This window comes from Malaclemys terrapin, chromosome 22 (genome assembly GCF_027887155.1).
Source record: "Malaclemys terrapin pileata isolate rMalTer1 chromosome 22, rMalTer1.hap1, whole genome shotgun sequence".
Taxonomy (NCBI): domain Eukaryota; kingdom Metazoa; phylum Chordata; order Testudines; family Emydidae; genus Malaclemys; species Malaclemys terrapin.
The window spans coordinates 739,884-766,407 of NC_071526.1; the positions used below are offsets into that span (position 1 = coordinate 739,884).

The window sequence follows — 26,524 nt, forward strand, 5'->3', positions numbered from 1 at the left end:
ATGACAGAGGTGCCATGAGCCCCCATCGCCTGCTGGCCTCGGAGATACTTTGGTGTGGTTCCATGTACCCACAGCCTGCTAGCTTGTGAGATACAGCAGCAGTGGTGCCATGAACCCATCGCCTGCTGGACTCTGAGAGACAGCAACATTGCCACAATGAACGTATCACTTGCTGGTCTAAGAGATACAGCAGCAATAGTGCCATCAACCCACCGCCTGCTGGCCTAAGTGATATTTTGGCAGCGCTGCCAGGAACCCACCCCCTGATGGATTCTGATATACAGCGGCAGTGTTATTATGAGCCTACCGCCTCGTAGCTTCTGAGATACAGCAGCAGCAGTGCTGTGAACCCATCACAGGGTGGCCTAAGAGATACTTTGGGAGTGATACCTTGGACCCACTGCTTGATGTCCTCTCAGTGGAGTCAGGAACCCCCTGCCTGCCGGACTAGGAGATACTCTGGCAATGGTAGCACGAACCCATTGCCTTTGAGATACAGCAGTAGTGGTACTATGAGCCCACCGCCTGCCATCCTCTGAGGTACAGAGGCAGTGGTGCTATGAATGCACTACCATCTGGCCTCTGAGATACAGCGCAATGATTAAATGAACCCACTTCCTGCTGGTCTAAGAAATAATTTGGCAGTGGTGCCATGAACCAACCGCATGCTGGCCGCTGAGATACAGCAGAATTGGCTCTCAGGGCCTTTTGCTGGCGGGCCACCTATGTCCATGGCTTCCGGGCTTATGATACACAAGCATTGGCAGGGGCGCTGGAACAATTTTTATAGTGGGATGCTGAGAGCCACTAAACCAAACGGCAAATCCTGGATATAATGGAACCCACTTCAAGTCGGGGGTGGTGCACCCCCACATCCCTAGTGCCAGCATCTATGGGCATTGGCACCCAGGCTCCATCCCTAGCTAGCCTCGCAGAAGGGAAGGGTTTGGGGAGAGGCGGGGTAGAAAGATAATGAGGGCGACTACTCCTCGCCCGCTTCCCCAGCCCTCACCGGTCGCAACGCACGGCTCCCCCTGCCCGTGAGCCGCACCCCCGGGGCGGTTAGGGGTCACTCTAGCAGCACGTCCTAGTGGGACGGTTGAAGGCGGAGCCGATCCACGTGTCAACAATATCGCGCTGTCTTAGAACGTCACCTATTTAAACGTTTTTCTGGTTTGCCCTGTTCCTTGGTCACGTGGTTTCCTAAACGCTTGGGTTTGCCAGTCACGTGTGAGTCATGTGACTCCGTTCCATGCCGATGAGGTCATCAGTGGTTGCTTCTGATCACGTGATCACTGCCTACGCGCGGTGGGGACGGGTGCAGATGGCGGACGCAGAGGCCGAGGCGTCTCCGCGCCCCGATATGGAGCGGCTAGTGGTTGCGCTTCGCGCCCGTCTCTGGCAGTTGCAGGCGGAGCTGCGCGAACAGGAGGTTTCGGAGTCTTCGTCTCGGACCTACTGCCGGGGGTTCTGCCAGGTGGGAGCCGGGCCGGGCGGGACCCGCGGGGCCCGAGGGTCCCGCACGGAGCATCGCGGGCGGGGGCTGTGGTCCCGAGTACGTAGCGGCTAGAGTCCCTCGTAGAGCGGGCAGCCTTCGCCTTAGGCCGCACAGCGCTTGTGTGCCTGTTGTGGTGCGGGAGCCTTCTCGTGTTGGGAGCCCGGCAGCTCAGAGGGGTTGTGTGGGGAAAGCCTGTCGCCGCCAGCGCTGCAGCGCAGAGGCGTCAATCCGGGCGAGTTAAGCGTTTAGAAATATCCTTTTCTGAGCATTTGTTTGGTGAGTGTAACCTTGCTTCCCAGCCAGAGGTAGAGGAGAACTGTGTTATTTGGAGTTGCTTCCAATTCTAATCATGAGCTACTTTGCATTTAAAGTGTTAAATTTGTGCGCGCAATTGAGCAGCATTGTTTGTGTATGCTGTGAGGTTGTATTTTTTGTCCTCGAATGGGTGCCCCAGAAAGCTTTCTTTTAAGAAAAAATGTTTTGCTCTTCCCTTGTCAACATTAAGGTATAAGTGTGGCAGTGTTTTCTTAGTTAATAGTTCTGAGGAAGTTTTAAATCTCAAATTGACAATTTAAATGTCAACATTGTTAGCTATTTTGGTGCTCATTTCAGGAGAAACATCCAGCAAATGCCCTTACCTGTAATAGCTAACTGCATGTGTGGTACAGAATTCTCTAGCTGTTTCTTTGAGTATTAATGCAGTTGCGTTTGTTGGTACAGCAATTTGCATCACATTGAAAATGCAAGACCCCAGTAAGATGTTTTTAATATCAAAGTAATTAAATTAATTTGTTTTTTTTTCTTTGTAGTCAATGTAAGTTAAATTATTTAATTTAAGAAAATTGCTACAGAATTTCTAGCCTGGCATCAGAATGCTAGAGCACCCAGGCAACTTGAAGCAGAATAAATCCATTTTGTTGTGGATTCTTGCCTTGTCATCAAACCAGCCTTTGATCTCAGAACTTGACATGACAAATAGTTCGGAGATGGCTGTGTGGATTTTGGAAGGTTGTTAGATCAGAAGATTAAAGATACTATTTCTGTGTTCTGTATCAGTTCAAATTTTATATTACACCTGTTGTAATCGGCAATGGTTAGGGAAAGGAAAGAATGAGTCAGAACAATTCTCTAACTACTTTAGAAATAACAAATACCTATTTAAACTTCTTGCTATGCATTCCAGAATAATGTTAGTATATTATAGGGGTGCAGTTACTTGATAAAATATATAGATTCAGAGATTTTTAAAGTCAGCAAGAACTATTGTTGATCTTTTTTGACTTCCTGCATAATGTGGGCCATAGAATTTCTCCTAGTAATTTTTTTTAGCAAACCCGTAACATCGTTTTGAAAGATACAGGGGAGGTTTGCACTAGTAGTTATAACAAAGTAATTCTAATCACTCAGAGGTGTGAAAAATAAATGTGCCTGAGGAACTTAGTTATACTGACTTACGCTCTGGTGTAAAAAGCAACAGAGGGTCCTGTGGCACCTTTGAGACTAACAGAAGTATTGGGAGCAGAAGCTTTTGTGGGTAAGAACCTCACTTCTTCAGATGCATCTGTTGCTTTTTACAGATTCAGACTAACACGGCTACCCCTCTGATACTTGACACCATGCAAGGCTCTGGTGTAGACAGCACTGTGTTGTTGTGAGAGCTGCTTCTGCTGACATAGCTCTCTTCCTTCAGCATAGTGTGTCTTCATTAAAGCACTACGGTGGCACAGTTGCATTGATGCAGTGTTTTAAGTGTAGACTTGCCCACAGTCTCAGTTTAAAGACTTCAAGTGGAGAATCCACCACATCCCTAGGTAAATTGTTCCAATGGTCAGTTACCCTCAGAGTTAAACTTGTACATTATTTCTAGTCCAAATTTGTTTATCTTCAACTCTTAGTCTTTGGATCTTGTTCTGCTTTTATCTCATAGGAGAGAGCTCTTTAATTTGTCTTCTCATGTATCAGTATTTCTGTGGCTGGATCCAAGCTGTGCCTGCACAGCCTTTTCTCCCCACAGATCCAACACCTCCTGAGCACTCTAGATGGGAGTGTGTCTGCAATGTGTAGCCGGTATGGTCAGCTGGGTAAACAGGAAATAGAATTTCAAAAATCTACAGGGCTTTAAAGGGGAGGAGCGTGTATCTGGCCATTAAGCAGTGGAGCTCAAAACAGTGACCAGAGCTGTCAAGGTGGGGCATTGTGAGACACCTCTTGGAGGCCACTAAAGTCAATCTAAGTAACACTGTCTACACTGTACTGCATCAACCTATGTTGACCTACATGCTATGACTCTCATGGAGGTGGAGTTAAGTCAGCATGATGGGCGAGTTATGTCAGTGGGAGTGAAACTTTAGTGTAGGCACTTACGTCAAAGTAAGCTGCTTTGTATCCAATGAACTCTAGGTTTCAACTTGGCTGTATTTAGGCTTTGCACTTTTTTTTTGTTAATAATTTCAGTGGGTAATATCAATGTTTATTTTAAAGCATTTTTTTAGATTTTTATGAATTGAATTTTCACAGTTGTGGCAGATTGTCAGACAACTATTTAATGACAGTAGATGTTGAGATTCAAAAAAGTTAAAGCTTTATAACTGGTAAAAGACAAATTGTCAACATCACATGTCAAAATATACAAAGTAAATATCCTTAAATCAAACTCTTAAGTTCTCAAGCAGTATTTTTCTTTTGTCTATCTGTAAATTTTGATTGTGTATTGTGAAATCGATGTTTAGCAATAAATATTTACTCAAAAAAACCCAACCCTCTAATTGTGCTAGGCCTAACTGTATTGCATTGCTCATGCACAAGGTGGCAGAGCTATAGGTGTGTGATTCCCCTTTTGAAAAGTATCGCTTAACAGTGGCATCACTTTGGGTTCTATGATGATTCTCTACTAGTGACTTTGTATCCATTTTGTGAAGGTGATGAAATGTTTATACTATCTAATAGCATTGTAATCTTGCTCTGTAATTTTAAAGTATTTTATTTTGCTTGTGAATTCTCACTAGCAATGAAGATCCTGCTCTGTTACATTTGTGTATCCCTGTTGACTTCAAAGGAGTTGCATAGTGAAGTTGAGGGCAGAATTTGCCCCTGCAACTGGATCTTAGTTAAGTTCTTCTAATTCATGAGTCACTATAGAATCTAGTTCACTCTGAAGTAGCTAATCTACCATACTAACAGGATTAAAATTAGTAAAAGTAATTCAATGCTTATTTTTAATACTTTTTATCTTAGGAGACTACATATGGAAAACTTCTGTTGAGCAAAAATTTGCCGTTTTCCCAGTCACTTTTTATAGTGGAAATTTGTCTTTTCCATGATTTTTTTTACGAAGTAGTCTTAACTTTGCTATAATGTATATTTTTGCATTTAGATATCAAAATTTTCATATAAAATTTTATAATAAAACTTGTTTTCTTTCAGACATTATTACAGTATGCTGGAAACCGGGGTGCATCTGAACATATTTTGCCTTTTTTGGAAGTGTATCGAATCTCCATCCAAAGCTTTGCTAATGCACGACCATACTTGACTACGGAATGTGAAGATGTCCTTTTGGTACTTGGCAGGCTAGTACTGTAAGTTTAATTTGGTGCACTAATCTCTTAAAATGAGTATAAAATAGAATCTCATCACTTTGCAGATTACCAAATTTTGCAAATCCTGTGAGTGAGCAATAAAAAAAAATTGTTCTTGTACTTAAATTTTAATTTGATAATTGTAGTTCTAATTATGCTCAATGTATTAGTGAATGTATTTCAGTATATTTTGCTAAATTAAGTATCTTCAACCCCAACCCCCAGGCCAGCTGCAGTCCCTCCTGCCCAGACACTCTCACCCCCTTTTCACTATTTCTTATTGGTAGTGATTTTCACTTCCTGTCTGATGTGATGCTATCATTAACATGAAGCTCTGATATGAGGTGATATGGGTTCTTTCCCAGGTTTGCAAAAGGATGCTTGCATATAGCTGTTGCTGCAACAACAAACCTGCAACTGTTGAAAATAGAGAGAGGGGAATGCTTGAGTATGTCTGATGTGGCTACTGAGCTCACTCAACTCTTACAGATACACAAGGGATAGGAAAAGCTTTCTAATTTCTTTTTACAAAGGGCTTTAAATACTACATGCCTTTAAAAGGAGGTTCTTTACTTTTACAAAACCCCAAACTGACTATGACTTCACTGTATGAAGTGGAGTGCAGTTATTGAATAGGATAACATATTTTGAACAATTGTTTTTTAGTTCATAAAGAATCATGCTTAGGCAGAGACCAAGTCTGGGAAATGTCAGCCAGACCTGAAGAAGAGCTCTATGTAAGCTCCAAAGCTTGTCTCTTTCACTAACAGAGTTTGGTCCAATAAAATATATTACCTTGTCCACCTTGTCTTTCTAGCCTAAAAGGAGAAAGTGTGGGCAAGTTCTGAGCACTTCTTAAAACATAAGACTAGCCATACCGGGTCAGACCAAAGGTCTATCTAGCCCAGTATCTTGTCTTCTGACAGTAGCCAGTGCCAGATGCTTCAGAGGGAATGAACAGAACAGGGCAATTATCCGCTGATCCGTCCCATCGTCCAGATTCCGCTTCGGCAGCTGGAAGTTTAGGGACACCCAGAGTATGGAGTTGTCCCTGACCATGTTGGCTAATAGCAATTGTTGGGCCTCTCCTCCATGGATTTATCTAATTCTTTTTTGAACCCAGTTGTACTTTTAGCCTTCACAACATCTGCTGGCAATGAATTTCAGTGGTTGACTGTGTGTTCTGTGAAGAAGTGCTTATACTGAGCCTTTATACTGGAAATATTCAGGCAATCTTAATTGTGCTTCCACCTATTTGCAAAATTTAAGTGTTTTTTGGGTTTGGTTGCATGTAAGCATAAGAGTACTGGAGGCAGAGTTAAGTGTAGAAAAACTACATTTTCTTTCAACTTTATCATAGACATTTTCTGTTTTTTTTTTTTTTTTTTTTTTTTTTTTTTTTTTAATGGCTTAACTGTACAACTTTGTTAAATTCCCATAGTTTTTTCTTTTTAATTTCCATGAAGTAATTAGAAGGGAGAACCAGATGTCACTAGTCTTCTAACAAGCACCAGCTAGCAAAGACAATAGATGGCTGTCTGATGATCTATGTAGGAGTAACAGAGATCAAAGGTGAAACAGGGTCTTTATATCCTACGCATTTCCTTCTCTATATGTTATGGATCTTAACTGCATACAACAATGTCTTGGCCCTTGGTCAATTCATTAGGCCTCTTGTCCCTTTCACCAGCTATCTTCTCCCTTTTCCTTCACACATAATTGTTCTAAAACAATTCCTTGCCATTTAAATAATCTGTGGCCTAGTTAGGCTACGTCTACACTATGAAATTAAGTCTGCTTTATAGAAGTTGATTTTTAGAAATTGATTTTATACAGTCGATGTGTATGTCCCCACTAAGCGCATTAAGTCGGCGGAATGCATCCTCACTACCGTGGCTAGCATCGACTCACGGAGCGGTGCACTGTGGGAAGCTATCCCACAATTCCCGCAGTCTCCGCTGCCCATTGAAATTCCGGGTTAAGCTCTAATGCCTGATGGGGCAAAAACATTGTCGTGGGTGGTTTTGGGTACATGTCATCAATCTCCCCTCCCTCCGTGAAAGCAACTGCAGGCAGTCATTTCACGCCTTTTTTCCTGGGTTACCCATGCAGACGCCATAGCACGGCAAGCATGGAGCTCACTGCTACTGTTGCCAGCATTGTAAACACCTGACGCATTATACTGTAGTATGTGCAGAACCTGGCTAAGAGACGGCAGCACGAGGTCAATTGTGAGGAGGACATGGGCACAGACATTCCTGAAAGCATGGGCTGCGGCAATTGGGACATCATGGCGGCAGTGGGGCTGGTTGATACAGTGGAACGCCAATTCTGGGCCCGGCAAACTAGCACAGACTGGTGGGACCGCATAGTGTTGCTGATAAGGGATGATTCCCAGTGGCTGCAAAACTTTCGCATGCGTAAGGTCACTTTCCTGTGAGTTGCTTTTCCCCACCCTGATGTGCAGGAATACTAAGATGAGAGCAATCCTGACAGCTCAGAAGCAAGTGGCAATAGGCCTGTGGAAGCTTGCAATGCCTGACTGCTGCCAGTCAGTCAGGAATCAATTTGGAGTGGGTAAATCTGCTGTGGGGACTGCTGTGATTCAAGTAGTCAATGCAGTCACTGATGTTCTGCTAACAAGGGTAGTGACTCTGGGAAATGTGCAGGTCATAGTAGATGGCTTTGCTGCAATGGGTTTCCCTAACTCTGGTGGTGCGATAGGGATATGCATTCCGTCTATCTTGGCATTGGACCACCTTGCCATCCAGTACATAAATCGCAAGGGGTATTTCTCAATGGTGCTGCAAGCACTGGTGGATCACAAGGGATGTTTCACCGACATCAACGTGGGATGGCTGGGGAAGGTGCATGGCACTCTCATCTTTAGGAACTCTGGTTTGAGTAGCTGCAAGAAGGGACTTTACTTCCTAGACCAGAAAATTACTGTTGGGGATGTTGAAATGCCAATAGTTATCCTTGGAGACCCAGCCTACCCTTTGCTCCCATGGCTCATGAAGCCATACACAGCCAGCCTGGACAGTAGTAATAAGCAGTTCAACTATAGGCTGAGCAAGTGCAGAATGGTGGTAGAATGTGTCTTTGGACGTTTAAAAGCTCCCTGATGCTGTTTGCTTTCTGAGTTAGACCTCAGTGCAACCAATATTCCCATTGTTATTACTGCTTGCTGGGTGCTCCATAATATCTGTGAGAGTAAGGGGGAGACGTTTATGGCGGGGTGAGAGGTTGAGGCAAATCGCCTGGCTGCCAGTTTTGAACAGCCAGACATCAGGGCAATTAGAAGAGCACAGGTAGGTGCGCTGCGCATCAGAGAGGCTTTGGAAACCAGTTTCATGACTGGCCAGGCTATGGTGTGACAGTTGTATGTGTTTCTCCTTAATGCAAAACCACTCCCTTTGTTGATTTTAATACCCTGTAAGCCAACCACCGTCCTCCCTTCGATCACAGCTGGCAAAGGAAATAAAGTCACTATTCAAGTATTAGGGGGTAGCCATGCTAGTCTGTATCCACAAAAACAACAAGGAGTCTGGTGGTACCTTAAAGACTAACAGATTTATTTGGGCATAAGCTTTCATGGGTAAAAAAACCTCACTTCTTCAGATGCATCTGAAGAAGTGAGGTTTTTTACTCACAAAAGCTTATGCCCAAAGTCACTATTTTGAAACCATGCATTCTTTCTTTATTAATTTGAAAAAAAGGAGAAAAAAAAGGGAGATAACTGATAAGGGAGCCTGGGTGGGGGAGGAGGGAAGGACAAGGCCACATTGCTTATTGTAGCCACACTACAAATCAAAACTGTTTGAATGGCAGCCTTCTGTTGCTTGGGCCATACTCTGGAGTGGAGTGGCTGGGTGCCCGGAGCCTCTCCATGCCTCTCTCCCCCACTCCCCTCGTGTTCTTGGACGTCTGTGTGAGGAGGATATGGAACTTGGGGAGGAGGGCAGGCAGTTGTACAGTGGATGCAGCAGTGGTCTGTGCTCTTGATGGCTTTCCTGCAGTTCCACCAGATGCCTGAGCATGTCTGTTTGCTCCCCCATTAGCCTCAATATTGCATCCTGCCTCTTCTTATCGTGCTCACTTAATGCTTTCCTGGACTCTGCCACTGAATGCCTCCATGCATTCAGCTGTGCCCTATCAGTGCGGGAGAACTGCATGAGCTCAGAAAACATGTCATCATGAGTGCATTTTTTTCACCTTCTAATCTCCAATAACCTCAGGGACAGAGATGATAGGGGGAACATAGAAACATTTGCACCTGCGGGTGGATAAAAAGGGAGAGTAAAATTTAAGCTGATACATTTCTGAGAACAAAAGGGAGACTCTTTCACAGTGAATCAAGCAATTCATAGGCGGCCGCGCATGTAGGTACGAGGTCGCATTTACTTTTTATATTGAGCGCCTGCTGGTATGGTGACACATCACATTCAGCTGGGCAACAGAATTCTGTTTCCAGGCAGCCATGGTAAGCCAAAGGGTACGTGGGTTTGGCTTCTAACGCCTTCATAACATGTGGGAATGTTTTCAAACTGCAGCACCCTCCTTTCCCATAGCAAGCAATGCCAGATAGGTTTGCCATTTAAAAGGAGAGGCTGTGCTTTTTGGGTGGATGTGCAGCACACACCTCTCCTCACTCCTCCACGTGGCTATTTGGGATGATCTCTTCATCCCTGTCCCCCACCGCGTGGCTATTCTCAGGGATGATCCCTTTTAGCTAAATGCAAACAGCCCAGCATGAATGAGGTCCTTTTACTTTTCCCTTACAAAAATTCCCCTGTTTCAATCGGGTGACCATGGATGGTATCACTTTCCTGAGGCTAACACAGAAAGATATTGACTGAATGTTGCTTGAATGTGACCAAAACCCAGGACCATTCGCTGCCATGCTTTGTGCTGCAATGATTCCAGACTACTTGCTACTGGCTTGGCATGGGAAAGTATCCTACTGTGGAGGACGAAATAAGGCAGCCTTCCCCAGAAACCTTCTGCAAAGGCTTTCAGAGTACCTCCAGGAGAGCTTCATGGAGATGTCCCTGGAGGATTCCCGCTCCATCCCTAGATACGTTAACAGACTTTTCCAGTAGCTGTACTGGCCACGAATGCATCCCAAATCTTCAGGGCAAATTAAACATTTATTGCTTTTAAACCCTGTACTGTAGTTACAAATGTGCACTCACCAGAGGTGCCTTCTCCACTTTTAGGGTCAGGGATCCCACCTTGGGAGGGTATTGGCTCCAGGTGATGAAAAGGTGCTGGCTGCCAGGGAGAACTGATTCATCGCTTGCCTGCTGCGCATCCTCCTCTTCCTCATCCACAAAATCCTCCTCTGTGTTGTGTGAGACTCGCCCCTTGCAGGTGTCCATGGACAGTGGTGGGGTAGTGATAGGGTCCCCCCCAGAATGCCATGCAGCTGATCATAGAAGCGGCATGTATGGGGCTCTGACCCAGAGCGACCGTTTGCCTCCTTTGTCTTTTGGTAGGCTTGCCTGAGCTCCTTGACTTTCACGCGGCACTGTTGTGTGCCCCTGTTGTAGCCTTTGTCCATTGTGCCCTGTGCGATTTTGGCATACATATTAGCATTTCTTTTTGATCAGAGTTCAAATTCTTGAATGCACAAATTCTTCTCCCCATACAGCAATCAGATCCAGTGTCTCCTGTTTGCTCCATGCTGGAACTCGTTTGCAATTCTGGGGAGTCTGCCTGGTCACCTGTGCTTCTGAACTCGCCACACTGACCAAACAGGAAACGAAACTAAAAAGTTCCCGAGGCTTTTCCTGTGTACCTGGCTAGTGCATCAGAGTTGAAAGTGCTGTCCAGAATGGTCACATTGGAGCGCTCTGGGATAGCTTCCGGAGGCCAATAACGTCGATTTGTGTCCGCACTACTCCAAATTTGACCCAGCAAGGTCGATTTTAGCACTACTCCCCTCATCGGGGAGGAGTACAGAAGTCGATTTTAAGAGCCCTTTAGGTTGATGGAATGGGGTTGCTTAGACCTAACACGGCTAAATTTGACCTAATCCTGTAGGGTAGACCAGGGCTTAGTCTGGTGTGGACGTGGATTTTTTCCAAAACAATATAATAGCTATGCATCAATATTCAGATCTCCAGGTTTGGGATTTCATCACCATAAAGAATCTGGCAAATCACTGTGCCAGCTGTGTTGTGAATGGGTAAAGGTGGGAGGTTGAAATAGAGAGAATATTTTCTCTTAATTTGACTTCCCTGTTCAGTAGAATAGCTGTAGAGACTTGTCTCCTAAAGCCTTATTTACCCCTCTTGGCCTTTACCTCCATCCTTTCCTGTTTTTTCTCTGCTGAATGGAATGACTAGGCTGCAGAGAAATAGCTTTGAAATGCAGCTGCAGGAGGATCATTAGCAGTGGTGCTTCAAAAGGAATAAGCCAGGGATTCTTAAACTTCATTGCACTGTGACCCCCCCTTCTGACAACAAAAATTACTACATGACCCCAGGAGTGGGGACCGAAGCCTGAGCTCACCCGAGCCCGGGGGCCAGAGCCCAAGCCCCTCCATCCCGGGCTGAAGCCGTTGGGCTTTGGCCCCAGGAATTGCGGCTTGGGCTTCAGCCCTGGGTGGTGGGGTCAGGCTTGGGGTCAGTCTAAGGCCTGTCCTGGTGACCCCATTAAAATGGGCTTGTGACTCACTTTGGGGTCCCAACCCACAGTTTGAGAACCACCGGAATAACTTATTTCCCTCTGCATCCAAGCTGTACTACTCAGCAACAACTAGGCTGCTTTAAAGTGAAGTTTCCCTATGGAGAAAGGAAGAGGAATACAGAAGGGAAGTAACAGGATATAAGAGGGAAGAATCAGGGAGGGAATAGCAATTTGAAAGTGCCCCTTCTACCAGGAGCCCAACTGTTCTTTCAGCAACTTTGTTTGCCCTGTGGCCACTCTAGTTTTTACCATATGAAGTGATCTCATTGGGCTCCTGATATTTTTCTCATTAGAAAATGAGAACTGAAAGTAATTATCTGCTGCTGAAAGTATAGCCAGGATTGTAGATGGAAGGAGAATGGGTCTAAATATTGCAGGTAGCCTTAAAAATTATATGGGGAGCTGGTAGCGGTCCTATAGGTTCTCTTAACACGTTTCATTATAAAATATTCTTGAAATTTTTTTGAGAAGGTGTCAACACACCAATTGTATGCAACTGGTCTTTGAGATGATGCAGGAATAAATCCTTGGGGATAGAGATGTACTTTTTGCATGTCCTGTGAAACTTTGTTCAGGTTTGGCTGAGTTATAGGTCTTGTCTGTATGACCACCTAATTCTTGGTAAATAGGGGTATAACTCTACCTCATGTTAGCTTCACGTGCACTAAGTGTCTGTGTGGAACCTGCTGCCACAAACATTCTGTAGTGTGCTTAGATCAAAGCACCTATGGAACTTTTAGTGTGTAGTAGCAGGATCTACATGGATACTTAGTGTCTGGGAGGCTAGTGTGGGGTAGATTTACACCTCAGCCTGCTTGCAAGCTAAGCATTCATATAGCCCATACATTTTGATGCCAGAATGGACCATTGTGATCATCTAGTCTGATCTATATAACGTAGGCCCTAAACTAGAGCTTCACTGAAATAACTCCTGTTAGAACTAGAGCATATCTTTTTGAAAAACGAATCTTTATTGAAAGATTTCCAATAATAGAGAATCCACCGCAACCACTGGTAAGTTGTTCCAAAGGTTAATTACTCTCACTGTTAAAAATGTACATCTTATTTCATCTGAATTTGTTTACGGTCAACTTTTAGCCATTGGATCTTATTCAGTCTAGGGGGGTAATGTAATAAAATCTCATTTTATGGGTAAGTTAATGAATGAAAGGTAAGTGGGGGTGTCATTTGATTCACAAAAATCTACATAATCATAATTTCAATGGTGTCAACCTTTGCCACGTGGCAGAGGGGACATGCTCACTGATCCCCCTAATCCCTTTCTCCCCAGCTCCATGTCCTACAATTGGTGGAAATTTTGATAACCCATTTCCAACGACATTGTACTGAGTTTGGTATAATTTGAAAGCTCTTTGTCCCACGAAAACAGTGATACCAAACATGACAAACCTAGAACAGTTAGGTAGATATGTGTTAGGGGGCTTATTCCTTCACCCTCTCACTTCTCTGGTCCGTCTCGCATGAACAGAGAGCAACAATACCCGAAGTCTGAAGGTGCAAACAATTTGATGTTTATTGGGATGAACTTCCAGCAAGCATGATTCCAGTTTCCTTCCTCAGTATCCCCCTTCCCAGCTCTGACACCACAGAGCTTTGTCTGTGTCCCTGTTCCCATTTCCTCCCCACTACTTCCTCTGACTGCAGACTATATAGTAAAACTTGAGTTCTGCTTAGCTATACCTTAACCAATCTTAACATATTGTAACATAATTATTTAACCAATTATATTCCACCACCCTAATTGGTTTACACCCAATAAAATTAATTATACAGCAGACAAACAATTACAGAACGAGACAGAGATTATACAGACTAACAATAGGGAAATGGGGACTACAGTGATAGAACAACAAAGAAATGAGGATTTCACATCCCAGCTATTCATAAGTGAGTTCTTGCCAGACAGGATGCTATCAAACTTAAGTTTCCTTTTACATCTTCTAGGCTCTGCCCTTTCTCTGGAGGTGATAGGCGTTATCAGGACAGGATTGGATTCCTAACAGCCCAATAGCACCTTATTTCAATGGGACTAGTTTGGAATGTGACCATACACTTCCCAGCTTATGGCTGCCTCTGCTACTTAGCCAAAGGCCTTAGCCTAACACGGCCTCAGACTGTCACAGTAAGAGAAGGCTCTTACACAGACAGACAGTGCTTTTGATTCTTTCTTTTATACCTCTATAACTAGCTTAGTGATAAGAATACACCTAAATTTTTAAAGTATAGGTTTTTGCAGACAGGCCTGAATATCTATATCCTAACAATATATTCTAGGAAATTTAATACCAGTATACTTCGCTTACCTAAAAAAACCACATTGATTTTTGGCTAATCCTAGGGAAGTTGTCCGTGACATGTAGGACTGAAAACACTTATTCATCAAAGTCATAATCAGTAGGTCACCACTGCTAGACACACAGTCACACTGATCCTCATCCACGCTGCACTTGTACTCTCCGTACAAGGCAGGCTGCTGACCAGACATTTGCAGGGTAGTGAGAATCTGGTCTTTGTACAGAAGCATTTGATTAACTGAAGGATTGATTTGGGACCACATGGTATTTCACACATAACTGGTGTGACAAATCCATCCCTCCGAAACTCATTCATGCCTTATAGGGGAGGGTAGTTTTGGATGCGCTTAATCATCCCTGATGTGTTATGTTGCTTGGTAATTTGCCCTTCTAATGGCAAGTATAAATTCACCCTATGTCGGTGGTGCATTTTTTCGTTTGTCTGCTTCTTGAAAAACATCCACCAGCATAGCTCTGCAAGTGTTGTAATGTTGGTCTTCAAATGTTAAACTGCATATGAATGCCTCCAGTACATTTATGACCTCATCAGTGACTGTCTCAGCTTTTCCCAAGCACCTTCAGAGTGAGAAGGAATCTTCAGAGGCTGAATCAAATGGCTTCCAGTAAGATAATTTGGTCCTTCCAGTCAGCCTTACAGTAATGTCACATCCTGAAGTGGAGTGGAAACCTGGCAGTACAGTAGCTTTTAACGGGCCAAGTGATAGGACCAAACCCTGAGGGATATACAGTGATTATGTTCCTCAGAACCAGGCAAAAATATGGAATCTTGTGAAACTCGTTGGTAGCATCTCTCAGAGAGCACTAGAACATCTGTCTTGTGCCAAAATCCAGAGTTAGCACCTCCCTGTTACGTTGGTGGCATGCAAGATAATTTTAGTGTCGGCCTCCTCATAGGAACTAAGAAGAAATTCCACTGAACAATATGAGGCAGCAGCTTCATTACACCATGCAATGATGAAATTCTTTGAGCAATTCACTTGCCGGAACATTTTTCTTGCAAGGTAGTATGTGGTTAACTCGTATTTGTGCATGCATTTCAGATGCATAAGGAAAATTAACTGAACTGAGCAACCAGTGGGGCTAGGAGGTATGATTGGCATGATACTTACAAGAATCATTTACTCTGGCACCTTGTGTAATGCTGATGTAAAGGCTGACCATATTGAAATGTACCTTTCTCCTGAAATGGTGTAGTATATTTCCTGGGTGTCCAGATCATTTGAGGAAAGGTCTTCTGTCTCTTTAGCTGAAGCCATTTTTAGTGATTTTTTTTTTTTTTTAATTTTGCCTGTGGAGTGCATCACACTTTTGCATAATAACAAAGTGAGGTTGTCATAACTATAAAGGGAAGGGTAACAGCCCTCCTATGTATAGTACTATAAAATCCCTCCTGGCCAGAGACTCCAAAATCCTTTTACCTGTAAAGGGTTAAGAAGCTCAGGTAACCTGGCTGACATCTGACCCAAAGGACCAATAAGGGGACAAGATACTTTCAAATCTTGGTGGGGGGAAGGCTTTTGTTTGTGCTCTTGGTTTTGCGGGTTGTTCGCTCTTGGGACTGAGAGGGACCAGACATCAATCCAGGCTCTCCAAATCTTTCTGAACAAGTCTCTCATATTTCCAACTTGTAAGTAAACAGCCAGACAAGGTGTGTTAGTTTTTATCTTTGTTTTCTCAACTTGTAAATGTACCTTTTTGCTAGAGTGTTTATCTCTGTTTGCTGTAACTTTTAACCTAAGGCTAGAGGAGATTCCTCTGGGCTCTTTAAGTTTGATTACCCTGTAAAGTTAGTTTCCATCCTGATTTTACAGAGATGATTTTTAACTTTTTCTTTAATTAAAAGCCTTCTTTTTAAGAACCTGATTGATTTTTCCTTGTTTTTAGATCCAAGGGGGTTGGATCTTGATCCACCAGAAGTTGGTGGGAGATAGGAGGGGGTATGGTTAATTTCTCCTTGTTTTAAGATCCAAGGGGTTTGGATCTGTATTCACCAGGGAATTGGTGAAGAGTCTCTCAAGGCTACCCAGGGAAGGGAATTAGCACATTTGGGAGTGGTGGCAGCGGACCAGATCTAAGCTAGTTGTTAAGCTTAGAAGTTTTCATGCAGGCCCCCACATTTATACCCTAAAGTTCAGAGTGGGGAAGCAGCCTTGACAGAGGTCAAGGTTAGTGAATGTAAAAAGCTCTATAATCAGTTTAACTGATGTTTCATTGAACACTGCACTTCTTGGCTCAAAAATTTTGGACCTTGGTAGGAAAGTGAGTTAGGAAGCTCCTTCAGGGAATGGTTCTTTGCTGGTCCAGACAGCACTCGAGATTGGGACTGGTTCCTGCTAATATGCTCCTGATAGCAGACCACAAGAGTAACATGAAGGGTACCTTTATCTGTTGTACATTCAAGGAAGTCTAAGTTATTGGCAGCACAAAATATAAACCTACCCTTGGTGAGGTCTGGGGAAATGTACAACCCTTCATTCAGTTCCATGGGGTGAAGAACCTCATTTGTGACTGCAATCTCCAGGTTGAGTACTTTGTTGAAGTCAGTTGAGGAGCCAATGCTGTGGAATTTGCTGCAGGTTTTGGAATGAATTGTTAAACCAACAGCCACTTGTGATAGATCACACATATGCCACACAGTTGTATTGGAAGCCTGGCTTTCATTCAAGCACTAGTACATGAGGCATTGTGACAAGTTGGCAGGCTTGTATTCCACTTGCTTATCATACTTTCTGGTGCTGAAGTCACTGCAACCACGGATGCACTGCTTGAAGTAGTAATACAGGTCATGTGGCATTATTGTTTCAGGTTTGGCATCCACATACTGCAGGACAAAATGCTTTTCCATAAAAACTTCACAGCTGCAAACAGTCTTCATATTACTGTTGACATTGGTGCTTTCTTCCACTTTTGATAGTGGATATCTTTTGCAGCTTTTAAGGATATGCACTGTGATTTGTTTCTGAGGATAGGATTGCTAAAAACTATGTCCATATCCTACAATTCATCTTCAATAAGTGCTTTCAAAGCCTTTCTGCTGAGCATTTGTTCCTCCTCAATCCCATTCAAAACAGATATTTCTCTGTACTTGGCTTCTGCATTGGCCATTACCACCACATTCCTGTCCCATCTGCAAGGTAATTTATGAACTCCAGCTGATTTGCACAGTTTGCAGTTGTAAAATTGGTATTTTTCTATTGCTTTTACCTTATGGTACTATACTTTCTCGGTGTAGCACTCGATGTAATACACAATGTCATATGCATGGGTGTCTTTTGGGTCAATGCACTTACTTAACTTTACTTTCCATGCAACGTTCTCTCTAATATAGCTTCTCCTGTGTTAAAACTGTGCTTGATGGATGGCTGTGGGCTTACTGCAGAGGAAGCAGGTGTTCTTCTCGAAACACAAATGCCATGGGACCTAGTACAAAGCAAGTTTCTCCCCCTACTGGCACTTGTCCTGGCATTTTCAGCATTTTCCTGATGCTCAATGTACTTTGTCTCCAACCATGCCAAATTTAGTCTGAGAGCACTTACAGCTTGTAAGGTGCCACTGAGTGTTGTGTTTAACCAGGTCCTCCATGGTGTAAAAGATTCAGTGGCTAATTATCTTCTCATTGATGCTTAAAAATGATGAAGACCAAAGTAAATGCAAGAATTAAAAAAAAAAATTACTTTGGGATTGTAATTAATTGTTATGTAATTGTGTCATGTAACTATGCATACCATTTGTGGATGGATTCCAGCAATTTCTGGCTGCATGCTGATGTCTTAACCAGTGCCTCATTACAACTCTTTGGCGTAATCAACAAAGCTGATGAGTACCACTGAACCACTTCTTTTTTTGCTGATGAGGACAAATCAACTTGAAGCACTCTTTCCACTTGTAGTAACCTGTAACATTAAAAAAAAAAAGTAATTAGGTACGATGCAATAGGCAGCACTTTTAGTCCTGAGCACAGAAAGACTAAATAGACTTCAAGCCCTTATTTTACAGGAGGCCTTGGCAGCTAGGCCTATTAAATCTGAGGATTAAGTGATGCAACATAAGTAGGCTTGACAGGATTAAATTGTAGTCAGTAAATGTCTGTAAACATTGATTTCACTGTACACTCAAACCATGAAAAATATTTCCAACGATAACCAAAATGTACAGATAGGCAAAATAAGAAAATTCTGCTTCAAAACTTAGTTTGGTTTGTACATTTTCACATATGGTGTTGACAGTTTGTTTCAATGCTTATAAAGCTTTAACTTTTTGAAGCTGTGCCTACTGTCATTAAATAATAGTCTGACAATCCATAATTTCCTGCAACTGAAAATTTAAATAGATAAAAATCTAAAAATATGCTTAGAAATAAGATAAAGCTTCCCATCTCTCTCTTATAAGAGAGCTCCTCAGATTCCTTTTTTCCTGAAGACACCATTAGGTTCTCCCATCTCCTCGTTTTGTTCTTCAGATGCTGTCATTGGTCACTTCTCCAATAATTTCTTTATCTGATCCAAGGTTGGATTGGGTCAGAGCTCCGGAGGTCTATTAGCTGCTTTAATCAAGACTTTTGTGCCTCAGAAGGCAGTCTAAAGTTATCTCACCCCACAGGCAATGACAGTGTCAGAGTTTGGTAGCTGGCAGGATTGGCATATGCCACATTTGGTGGCTTGGTCATATTGGCCTTCACCTAGTCATCCTTTTCATGGAGAGCATTTTTCTATCCTAGTGCCTGATACGCTACTAGAGGAGGAAGAAGAGCCTGTGACTCAAACTGATTATGTGCAACAGATCAAGAAATAGAAGGGAAATGTTCCACTGATGAAAGTGTTGGTGTGGCAAGATTGTTGAGTCTTTTACAGCCTTATAAAAGAGAGACTCCTGGTCCCATGTTCAGGTTACACAAATAATTTTATTTGCTGTCTTCTTCATCTTTTGTTACGGCTAGAGAAGAAAATATTCACAGCAACAAGTCATCAGAGGGATAAATACCAGGGAGGGAGAGGAATGATTTAAGCTCAGTACCAATGTGGACACAAGAACATATGGATATAAACTGGCCATCAGGAAGTTTAGACTTGAAATTAGACCAAGGTTTCTAACCATTAGAGGAGTGAAGTTCTGGAACAGCCTTCCAAGGGGAGCAATGGGGGCAAAAGACATATCTGGCTTCAACACTAAGCTTGATAAGTTTATGGAGGGGATGGTATGATGGGATAGCCTAATTTTAGCAATTAATTGATTTTGGACTATTAGCGGTAAATATGCCCAGTGGCCTGTGATGGAATGTTAGATGGGGTGGGATCTGAGTTACTACAGAGAATTATTTCCTGGGTGTCTGGTTGGTGAGTCTTGCCCACATGCTCAGGGTTTAGCTGATCGCCATATCTGGGATCGGGAAGGAATTTTCCTCCAGGGCAGATTGGCAGAAGCCCTGGGGGTTTTTCACCTTCCTCTGCAGTGTGGGGCAAGGGTCACTTGCTGGTGGATTCTCTGCATCTTGAAGTCTTTAAACCACGATTTGAGGACTTCAGTAGCTCAGACATAGGTTAGGGGTTTGATACAGGAGTGGGTGGGTGAGATTCTGTGGCCTGCTTTGTGCAGGAGGTCAGACTACACGATCATAATGGTTCCTTCTGACCTTAAAGTCTATGATTCTCAGCGAGCGTGTTCAAACCTCAAATGAAGATAAAGCATCCTTGGATTATGCTCTCTTTGTCAAATGTTAAGCCATAAGTTTGACGTAAGAATCAAGTGCTCCAAGCCAATTCCTGAATTACCTACTTCCTGACCTGTTTTTTGACCTGTCTCATTTCTACTATGAATGGATGTCCATCACCTTAGGCAAGTGGATTTTAGAGATAAAGGAAGCGTATACCTGTGATGGGTGGGACCCCCAATCCTCCTGTCCAGGATGCCACCTGATGTGCTGGGTTTTCACTGAGCCAGCCTACTCCACTAGCCTGGCCTCCTCCCTCTCCCTGTTTTGCTGAATCATGCTCTCCGGCTTCTGGCAGCACACATACACATGTAGGGATGCACCAGCTGTAGAATCACACAGTCTGCCAGCAGCTTTCTATGGGGAGATTCAGCTAGGAAATTGCCCAGCACTCAAGTGCACATCCTCTTTTGGGGAGTTAACCCAAAGTAATATTGTCTTGTGCTGTATAGCAAGATCTGCACAGCACAAGCTTATAAAAATTCAATGTGGAGAGAGATGCACAGCTTCTTTCCCCAGCCCCCCCTCCAGATATGAATTACACAATCTGGGTTATGTTATAAACAAAAAATAAGTTTATTAAATGATTATAAGGGATAGCAAACAGAACAAAGCAGATTACCAAGCAAATAAAACAAAACACTTATACCAAGCTTAAGATCTTATAGACTGCTTTCAAGAAGTAATTTCTCACTCTAAATGTTGTTTTAGGCAAGTTGCAGCGTTTCTGTAGTTTAGAGTTCCAGTTATTTCTCTTTACAGACTAGACTCTTGTCTTAGTCTGGACTCAGCCCTTGCCTTTCCCATCACTCAGTTCCTTTGTCTCTTCAGGTACTTTCAGCAGTGTTTTTTTTTTTTTTTTTCCCTAAGGCAGGAAGGTGATGGAGAAGAGTCCTGTTTGCTTTACTCTCCAGCCTTAAATAGAATTTACATAAGGCGGGAAGCCTTTGTTTCCAATGGAAAAGTACCAGCAGTGTCCAAGGTGGTGTTTAGTACCAAGTGACATGACCACCTGACCTTGTAGTGTCAAAGCAATGTCCCAGGAAGGAGAGATGAGTATCTTCAAAGACTTATTATTTCTGGCTGATGGCCTGTTGTGTGGGTGGGTGTTTCCCACGTACACTGTCAATTGTAATTGTTACATAGTCAGTATTCGTAACTTTAGATACAGAAATGATACATCCATATAAATTGGATAAGGTATCATAAGGTGCCACAAGTACTCCTGTTCTTTTAACCTTTCCAATGATACATTTTAATGCAAGATGGGTCTTGTAAGATCTGTTATCATATCATAAGCATATTTCAATAAAGAATATGGGATGTAACATCACAATACCATTCAATTAGATACTCTTCTTCTGTTCAGCCCTCCCCACTTCCCTATTCAAGGATCCCTCCTATAAAAAGTAGAGAGTAAAAGTAGAAAAAGGTGCCCTGATACAAGCAAGAGCATTCAGAAACCATGGATTTTATTGATATTTCCTGATACCAAAAAAAAGGGCTTCAGTCAATACTGGATCTAAGGAAACTCAACAATTAGAACATGAAATTCCGATTCAGAATGTTGATTCTTGCACCTGTTGTTCTTTCTGTCCACCCTAGATTGGTTTGCAGTTCTGATTGAAAGATGCATGTTTCTATACACCGTCACACCAGGAGTATCTTCATTATACATTCGGTCAAGACCATTTTCAGAGCAAGGTCCTACCATTTGGCCTTCCCGCTGTGCCTATGTTTTTTACCAAATGCCTATCTGCAGTAGCAGCCCATTTAAGAAGGCATGGTATTTTTGGTTTATCCCTATTTAGACGATTTGGCCTCTCAAAGCCAGAGAAGGTCTTACAAACTTCAGTTTACATCTTCCTTATTCAAGAGGCTAGGCCCCTTAATAGGTGAAATCCTTACTTTTTCCAACACAAATTTCATTCTAGAGTGATTCTAGATTTCTAGGGAGGCAGTGTATTATTACCAGAGGAAAGATTCAGGAACTTGTTATGCAGTGTTCACATGCTACATCAAAACCTCTATAAGGGTGTGTCGCAGGGCAAGTACTCCCTGTCATCCTGGGGGTGGGGCAAGGGCATGGTAGCCCCCTGGTTAAAGTCAGTATGGCTGCCCTCAGCCTCAGGGCTGCGTGGCCCAAGGGCCGGCGTCAATAGGACTCCCCTGGCCTAGGGGGAAGTGCGGCCTAATGGCCAGAGTCAGTTCCACTTCCCTGGAGTGGTGGTATGCCAAGGTCTTGAGAGCCCGGATGTTGAGTAAGTGGCAGATTTCAGCCATCAGATGGATGTCACGTTGGTACCTTGATCGGTTAGGATCTCTCGCGGTATCCCCACCCTGGCGAAGACTTTCACTTGCTCTGTGGCGATCTTAGGTGCCGTGGCTGTCCACAAAAGGACGGCTTCAGGGTAGCAAGTGGCATAGTCAGTGATCTCCAGGATGTAGCAGTTTCCCACCCTGCTCCTTTCCAGTGGCCCTATCAGGTCTAGGCCGGTGTGTTCAAAGGGGACCCCTATCACAGGTAAGGGGATGAGGGGTGCCTTGGGGGTGCCTTGGGTATCTCCTTTGGTCCAGCCTGCTGGAACTCCAGGCAAGAAGCGCAGTAATCCTTTACCTCCTGATGGATACCTGGCCAGGAGAACTGTCGGGCCACCCTTTGGACGGTAGTCTTTTTCCCGAGGAGGAGGAGATCATGCCGTAGCCTTTGTAGAACCAGCAGCTGTCAGAGGTCTTCTGCGTCTGGGGATCTTTGACCACCGGTAGAGGTGGAACCTATGAATCTCAAAGCGGGGCCATTGTGGGTGACAGGCACTGTCCCCTGTTTCTGGGCTGGGGGTCATTGCATGTTCCCAGGCATGGTTTAGGATAGGGTCCACCATCTGCTCCCAGATGGTCGGAAGGGCCCTCCCCCGGGTTGGGATCTGCTGGTCAGCCAAGTAGCCCTCTCTGCAGAAGCCCTTTCTTGTCCCCTCCTGAGTTTCGACAATCATAACCTCTTAAGAGTTCCTTGAACCAGGGCCAATAGTGCCCAAGATCACAGGGTAGGCTAATTTGGGGGCAACCCCCAACCTGGAGGACCGCGTTGTGTTGGGCAAACTCCAGCTTAACCTTAGCAATCGGATAAAGGCAGACATCTCTGTGGACGCATTGCAACTGTATCTCGGTGCCAGTCGGCTTGGGGATAGAGATCACGCCATCCCGGATAAGAGTCTGGCTGCGTCTACCAGGGTCTGCGTCAGGGTCCTGTTCACCCGTAGGGGTACCATGAGCTTCTCTGGGTCTTTTTGTTGGGCTGGCTACCCATACTCGATCATAGCTACAGTCCATGTATGGGCAGTCCCAGCGGAAGTGCCTCTCCTCTCCGCACTCATAGCACCAGTCTTGGTTTCCTCCAGTGGGTGCTTCTGTCTTTGGAGGGGGGACTCCCCCCGGCGGGTCTCCCTCCCTCCAGGTTGATACTCTGCCAGCTGGCCGCCTCTCTTTGTGGCTTGAACTGATAGAGGGCTCGGGGTAGGCGCCGTGCTCTCCCCAGTTTGTTGCTATGAGGGCTGCCTCTGGCTGTACCATTTCTTCCCCTCGGGATTTCTGGCTTCTGCGGTTGTGGCTCCGGGGCTTCTGCCACCAGGTAATTCTCCCTTAATTCTACAGCTTCGGCGAGGGTAGCTGGCCGATGCTGCTGTACCCATTCCTTTTCCCTGCTGGGGAGGATCTGGGTGAATTGCTCGAGGACCACTTTGGCCCCCGACCATTTTTTTTTTTTTTAGGGTCTAACCACCACCAGGAACGATACCCACGTCTCCAGGACTGTGCCTGGCGGAAGTGCTGGTGGTAGGTATTGGCACTGATGCCTGCTTGGTCTAGGATAGCGGCCTTTACCTTCCCGTAGTCGAGAGCATGTAGGGTGTGTAGGTTCTAGAATGTGGACTGGGCAGGGCGCATGAGGTAGGGGACCAAGAGGGTGGCCCAGTGTGCGGGTGGCTACCATGCGGTGGTGGCTGCTGTCTCAAGTTACCAGAAAGGCTTCTGAGTCATCCCTGGGGCCCCATCTTCATGAGTCGCATGGGGAGGTTGGCGGGTATGGGTCCTGCATCTGCTCCTGCTTGGTTGGGGAGAGGGGCCCCCCTGGGTTGCAACAGTTGCGCCATTTGCTGCATCAGCCTCTCCTGTTGAGTCTGGTGCTGGTCGGCCAGTTCACGCATCAGCAGCTGCTGCTGCCCTGTGATCTGCTGCATCAGTTATGCTTGGCACTGTTGCTGCAGTCTTGTCTGTAGTTGGTTCTCTAATAATCACTTAAATAGTTTGTCGGTCTTCATCTTGCTTTGCAGCGATTAACAAGCGGTCTCCCCTCGCTCGGGTCCTTTTTAGTAGGTCACGACCATTGCCCGCGTTCTCTGTTGCTTGGCAAGTACACCCCATCACCCTGGGGGTGAGGCAAGGGCGTGGTAGCCTTTTGGTTAAAGTGAATATGGCTGCCATCAGCCTCAGGGCTGCACAGCCCAAGGGCCAGAGTCAGTAGGACTCCCCTAGGCTGCGGGGAAGCATGGCCAAAGGGCCAGAGTCAGTAGGAGGGATTAGATGGGCTGCCCCCGCAATGGGGGTGAATGGGATGGGGGGACCCAGGCCTTCCCTGTTCCCCTGAGTCCCAGCCCAGGGCCCTGGTAGTGTCCAATGGGTTCGCCACTAAGTCAGCAGGGAATCCTCCCACAATATGCCAACTGCTGCAGGGATGCTGACTAGTCCTTCCCTGGGCTATTTCCTACTGTGACTCCTGCAGTTGAAGTTGGGGTGGCCTTGGAGTCTCTGGGCTCCTTGGGTGATGACTGCAATCTACCTGGGTGCCTGCCTTGGCTTTGGTATCTCCTGCTTCTGTAATCTGGATCCCAGCTGCTCCTTTGCTGGAGCCAGCGAGGTGCGTCCTCCTTCCTCAGCAGTCTGCCCTGACTGAGCTAAGCTGCTCCCTTTTATATTGCAGCAGCAATTGGAGCATGCCCGGCAGGGTAAGCGGGGCGTGGCTTTTGCTGCGAAGAGTGCTGTCTTAACCCCTTCTGCCCCAGTGTGGGGCAAGTACACCCCATCACAGGCTCTGTCTACTGGACTAATGGCTTCAATTTATTACACTGTATACCAGACTCAAAATAAGGCTTCTTCAGCATTGGGGAGGGGAGAATCTCAGAATGTCAAACCAAGCATTCAAGAAAACTTCAGTTATTTCAGATGTCCAAAAGCAGATGGGGAGTGCAGTCTGCCAATCTGTCAGAGATTAGTCATTGAGGAATTGTTTAAACTTAGATATGTCAGAGCTGAGAGCTTTTTGTCAGTTCTGAGGATTTGCATTCAGAACAAAATGGTGAGAGTTGCCACTGGCAATGCAAGAGCGAATCATTACTTGACCAAATGGCGGTGGGGAGCTTGCTTGTATCAACTTTGCAAGGAGACCATTAAAGCTTTAGGACTGGTGTATTTCTCACAGCATTTATCTGATTGCCCTGCACAAAGCAGGGCAATGCAATGAGCTCACGAGTTTACTCAGCAGAGATTGACTCAGCAGCATGAGTGGTCACTGAAGGACTTGGTAATTCAAGACCTCCTTAGTCTTTGGGCTACCCTGGAGATAGATCTCTTTGCAACAAGGCACAATATCAAGTGTCCTTGTTTTTGCTCAAGAGTAACCAAAGAGAATCTGTCAGTTTCAGAAGAGCTCCTTTTAAATTGGGGGAGTCAGACTGATGGATGCTTCCCCCTGTTTCTGATAATTCAAAAGATAGTAGGGAGGATTGGACCCAGCTAAAATGCCCTTAGTTGCTCCAGTATGGCTCAGGCAACAATGGTATAGAGATCTGCTTTACTCCTCCAAGGGAAATTACAAATTCTGACTTGTGATGTTAGTTACTGCCTCAACTGAAGGTGAATATGCACCATCCAGATCTTCTGTAGCAGGGGTAATCAGTTATTTTTTTTGTCAGTCCAACTTTCTTGGTCAAGGTATAGTCAAGGTCCAGATTCCAGATGAAATACAAAAATAAGTAAATAAAAAGATTTTTGTGGTCCGTTCAAAAGAGTCTGGCAGTCCGGATTTGGCCCATAGTCTCCCTGTTGACTACCCTTGCTCTATAATTACACCTAGCTGCATGAGCTATAAGACTTAAGACATTGTACTGTAGAGGTGCAAGGTATGTTAAACAATTCTACAAAGTACTCAACTAGGAAATACTGTGGCTTTAAATATAAAACGTGTAATCTGATAAAGAGTATGAATCCTCTACAGGCACCTATTCAGTGTATTCTGGAGTATTTGCTATATTTTAAAACTGGGTTTATCCATGTCTTCACCTAGAGTTCATTTAGTAGCATTAGTGTTTCGTAAACACATAGATGATAAATGTGGTTTTACACAATTCTGACAAGTTTTATGGAAGATTGATTGATTTTTTGTGCCCACCAATAAGAGACCCAATTCCCTCATTGGGAATTAAATTTGGTGTTGACCCAGTTCATGAATGCACAGTTTGAAACTGTCAAGTTTGTTTGTTTAATTATCTATTAAAACAGATTTCATAATAGTCATATCAGCAAGACGAATTAGAGTGTTAAATGCTTCTGGCAGACCCATTATTTACTGTACTTCAAAAGGATAAAGTTATGCTTACACCGCATCCTAAATTTCTTCCAAAAGCAGTATCTGTGTTTGTATTAATTGGTGAGCTTACTG

At 44.4% G+C, this 26,524-nt stretch overlaps 1 protein-coding gene across 4 annotated transcripts in view; it reads left to right on the forward strand.

Moving 5' to 3' along the window:
* The first annotated feature begins 1,252 nt into the window (after positions 1 to 1,252).
* The window catches only part of RLF (RLF zinc finger), a 102,466-nt gene continuing 77,194 nt past the window's right edge, over positions 1,253 to 26,524 (forward strand). The window contains exons 1-3 of one of the 4 annotated variants that reach the window (XM_054011845.1): positions 1,317 to 1,477; positions 4,922 to 5,076; positions 10,730 to 12,671. In XM_054011845.1, the coding sequence (XP_053867820.1) occupies positions 1,325 to 1,477; positions 4,922 to 5,076; positions 10,730 to 10,814 (393 nt within the window). In that variant the 5' untranslated portion in view covers positions 1,317 to 1,324 and the 3' untranslated portion in view covers positions 10,815 to 12,671. Of the gene's footprint in view, positions 1,478 to 4,583; positions 4,605 to 4,921; positions 5,077 to 10,729; positions 12,672 to 26,524 lie in introns of those variants that run through there. The other 3 variants (XM_054011842.1, XM_054011844.1, XM_054011843.1) reach the window with 3 other exon arrangements.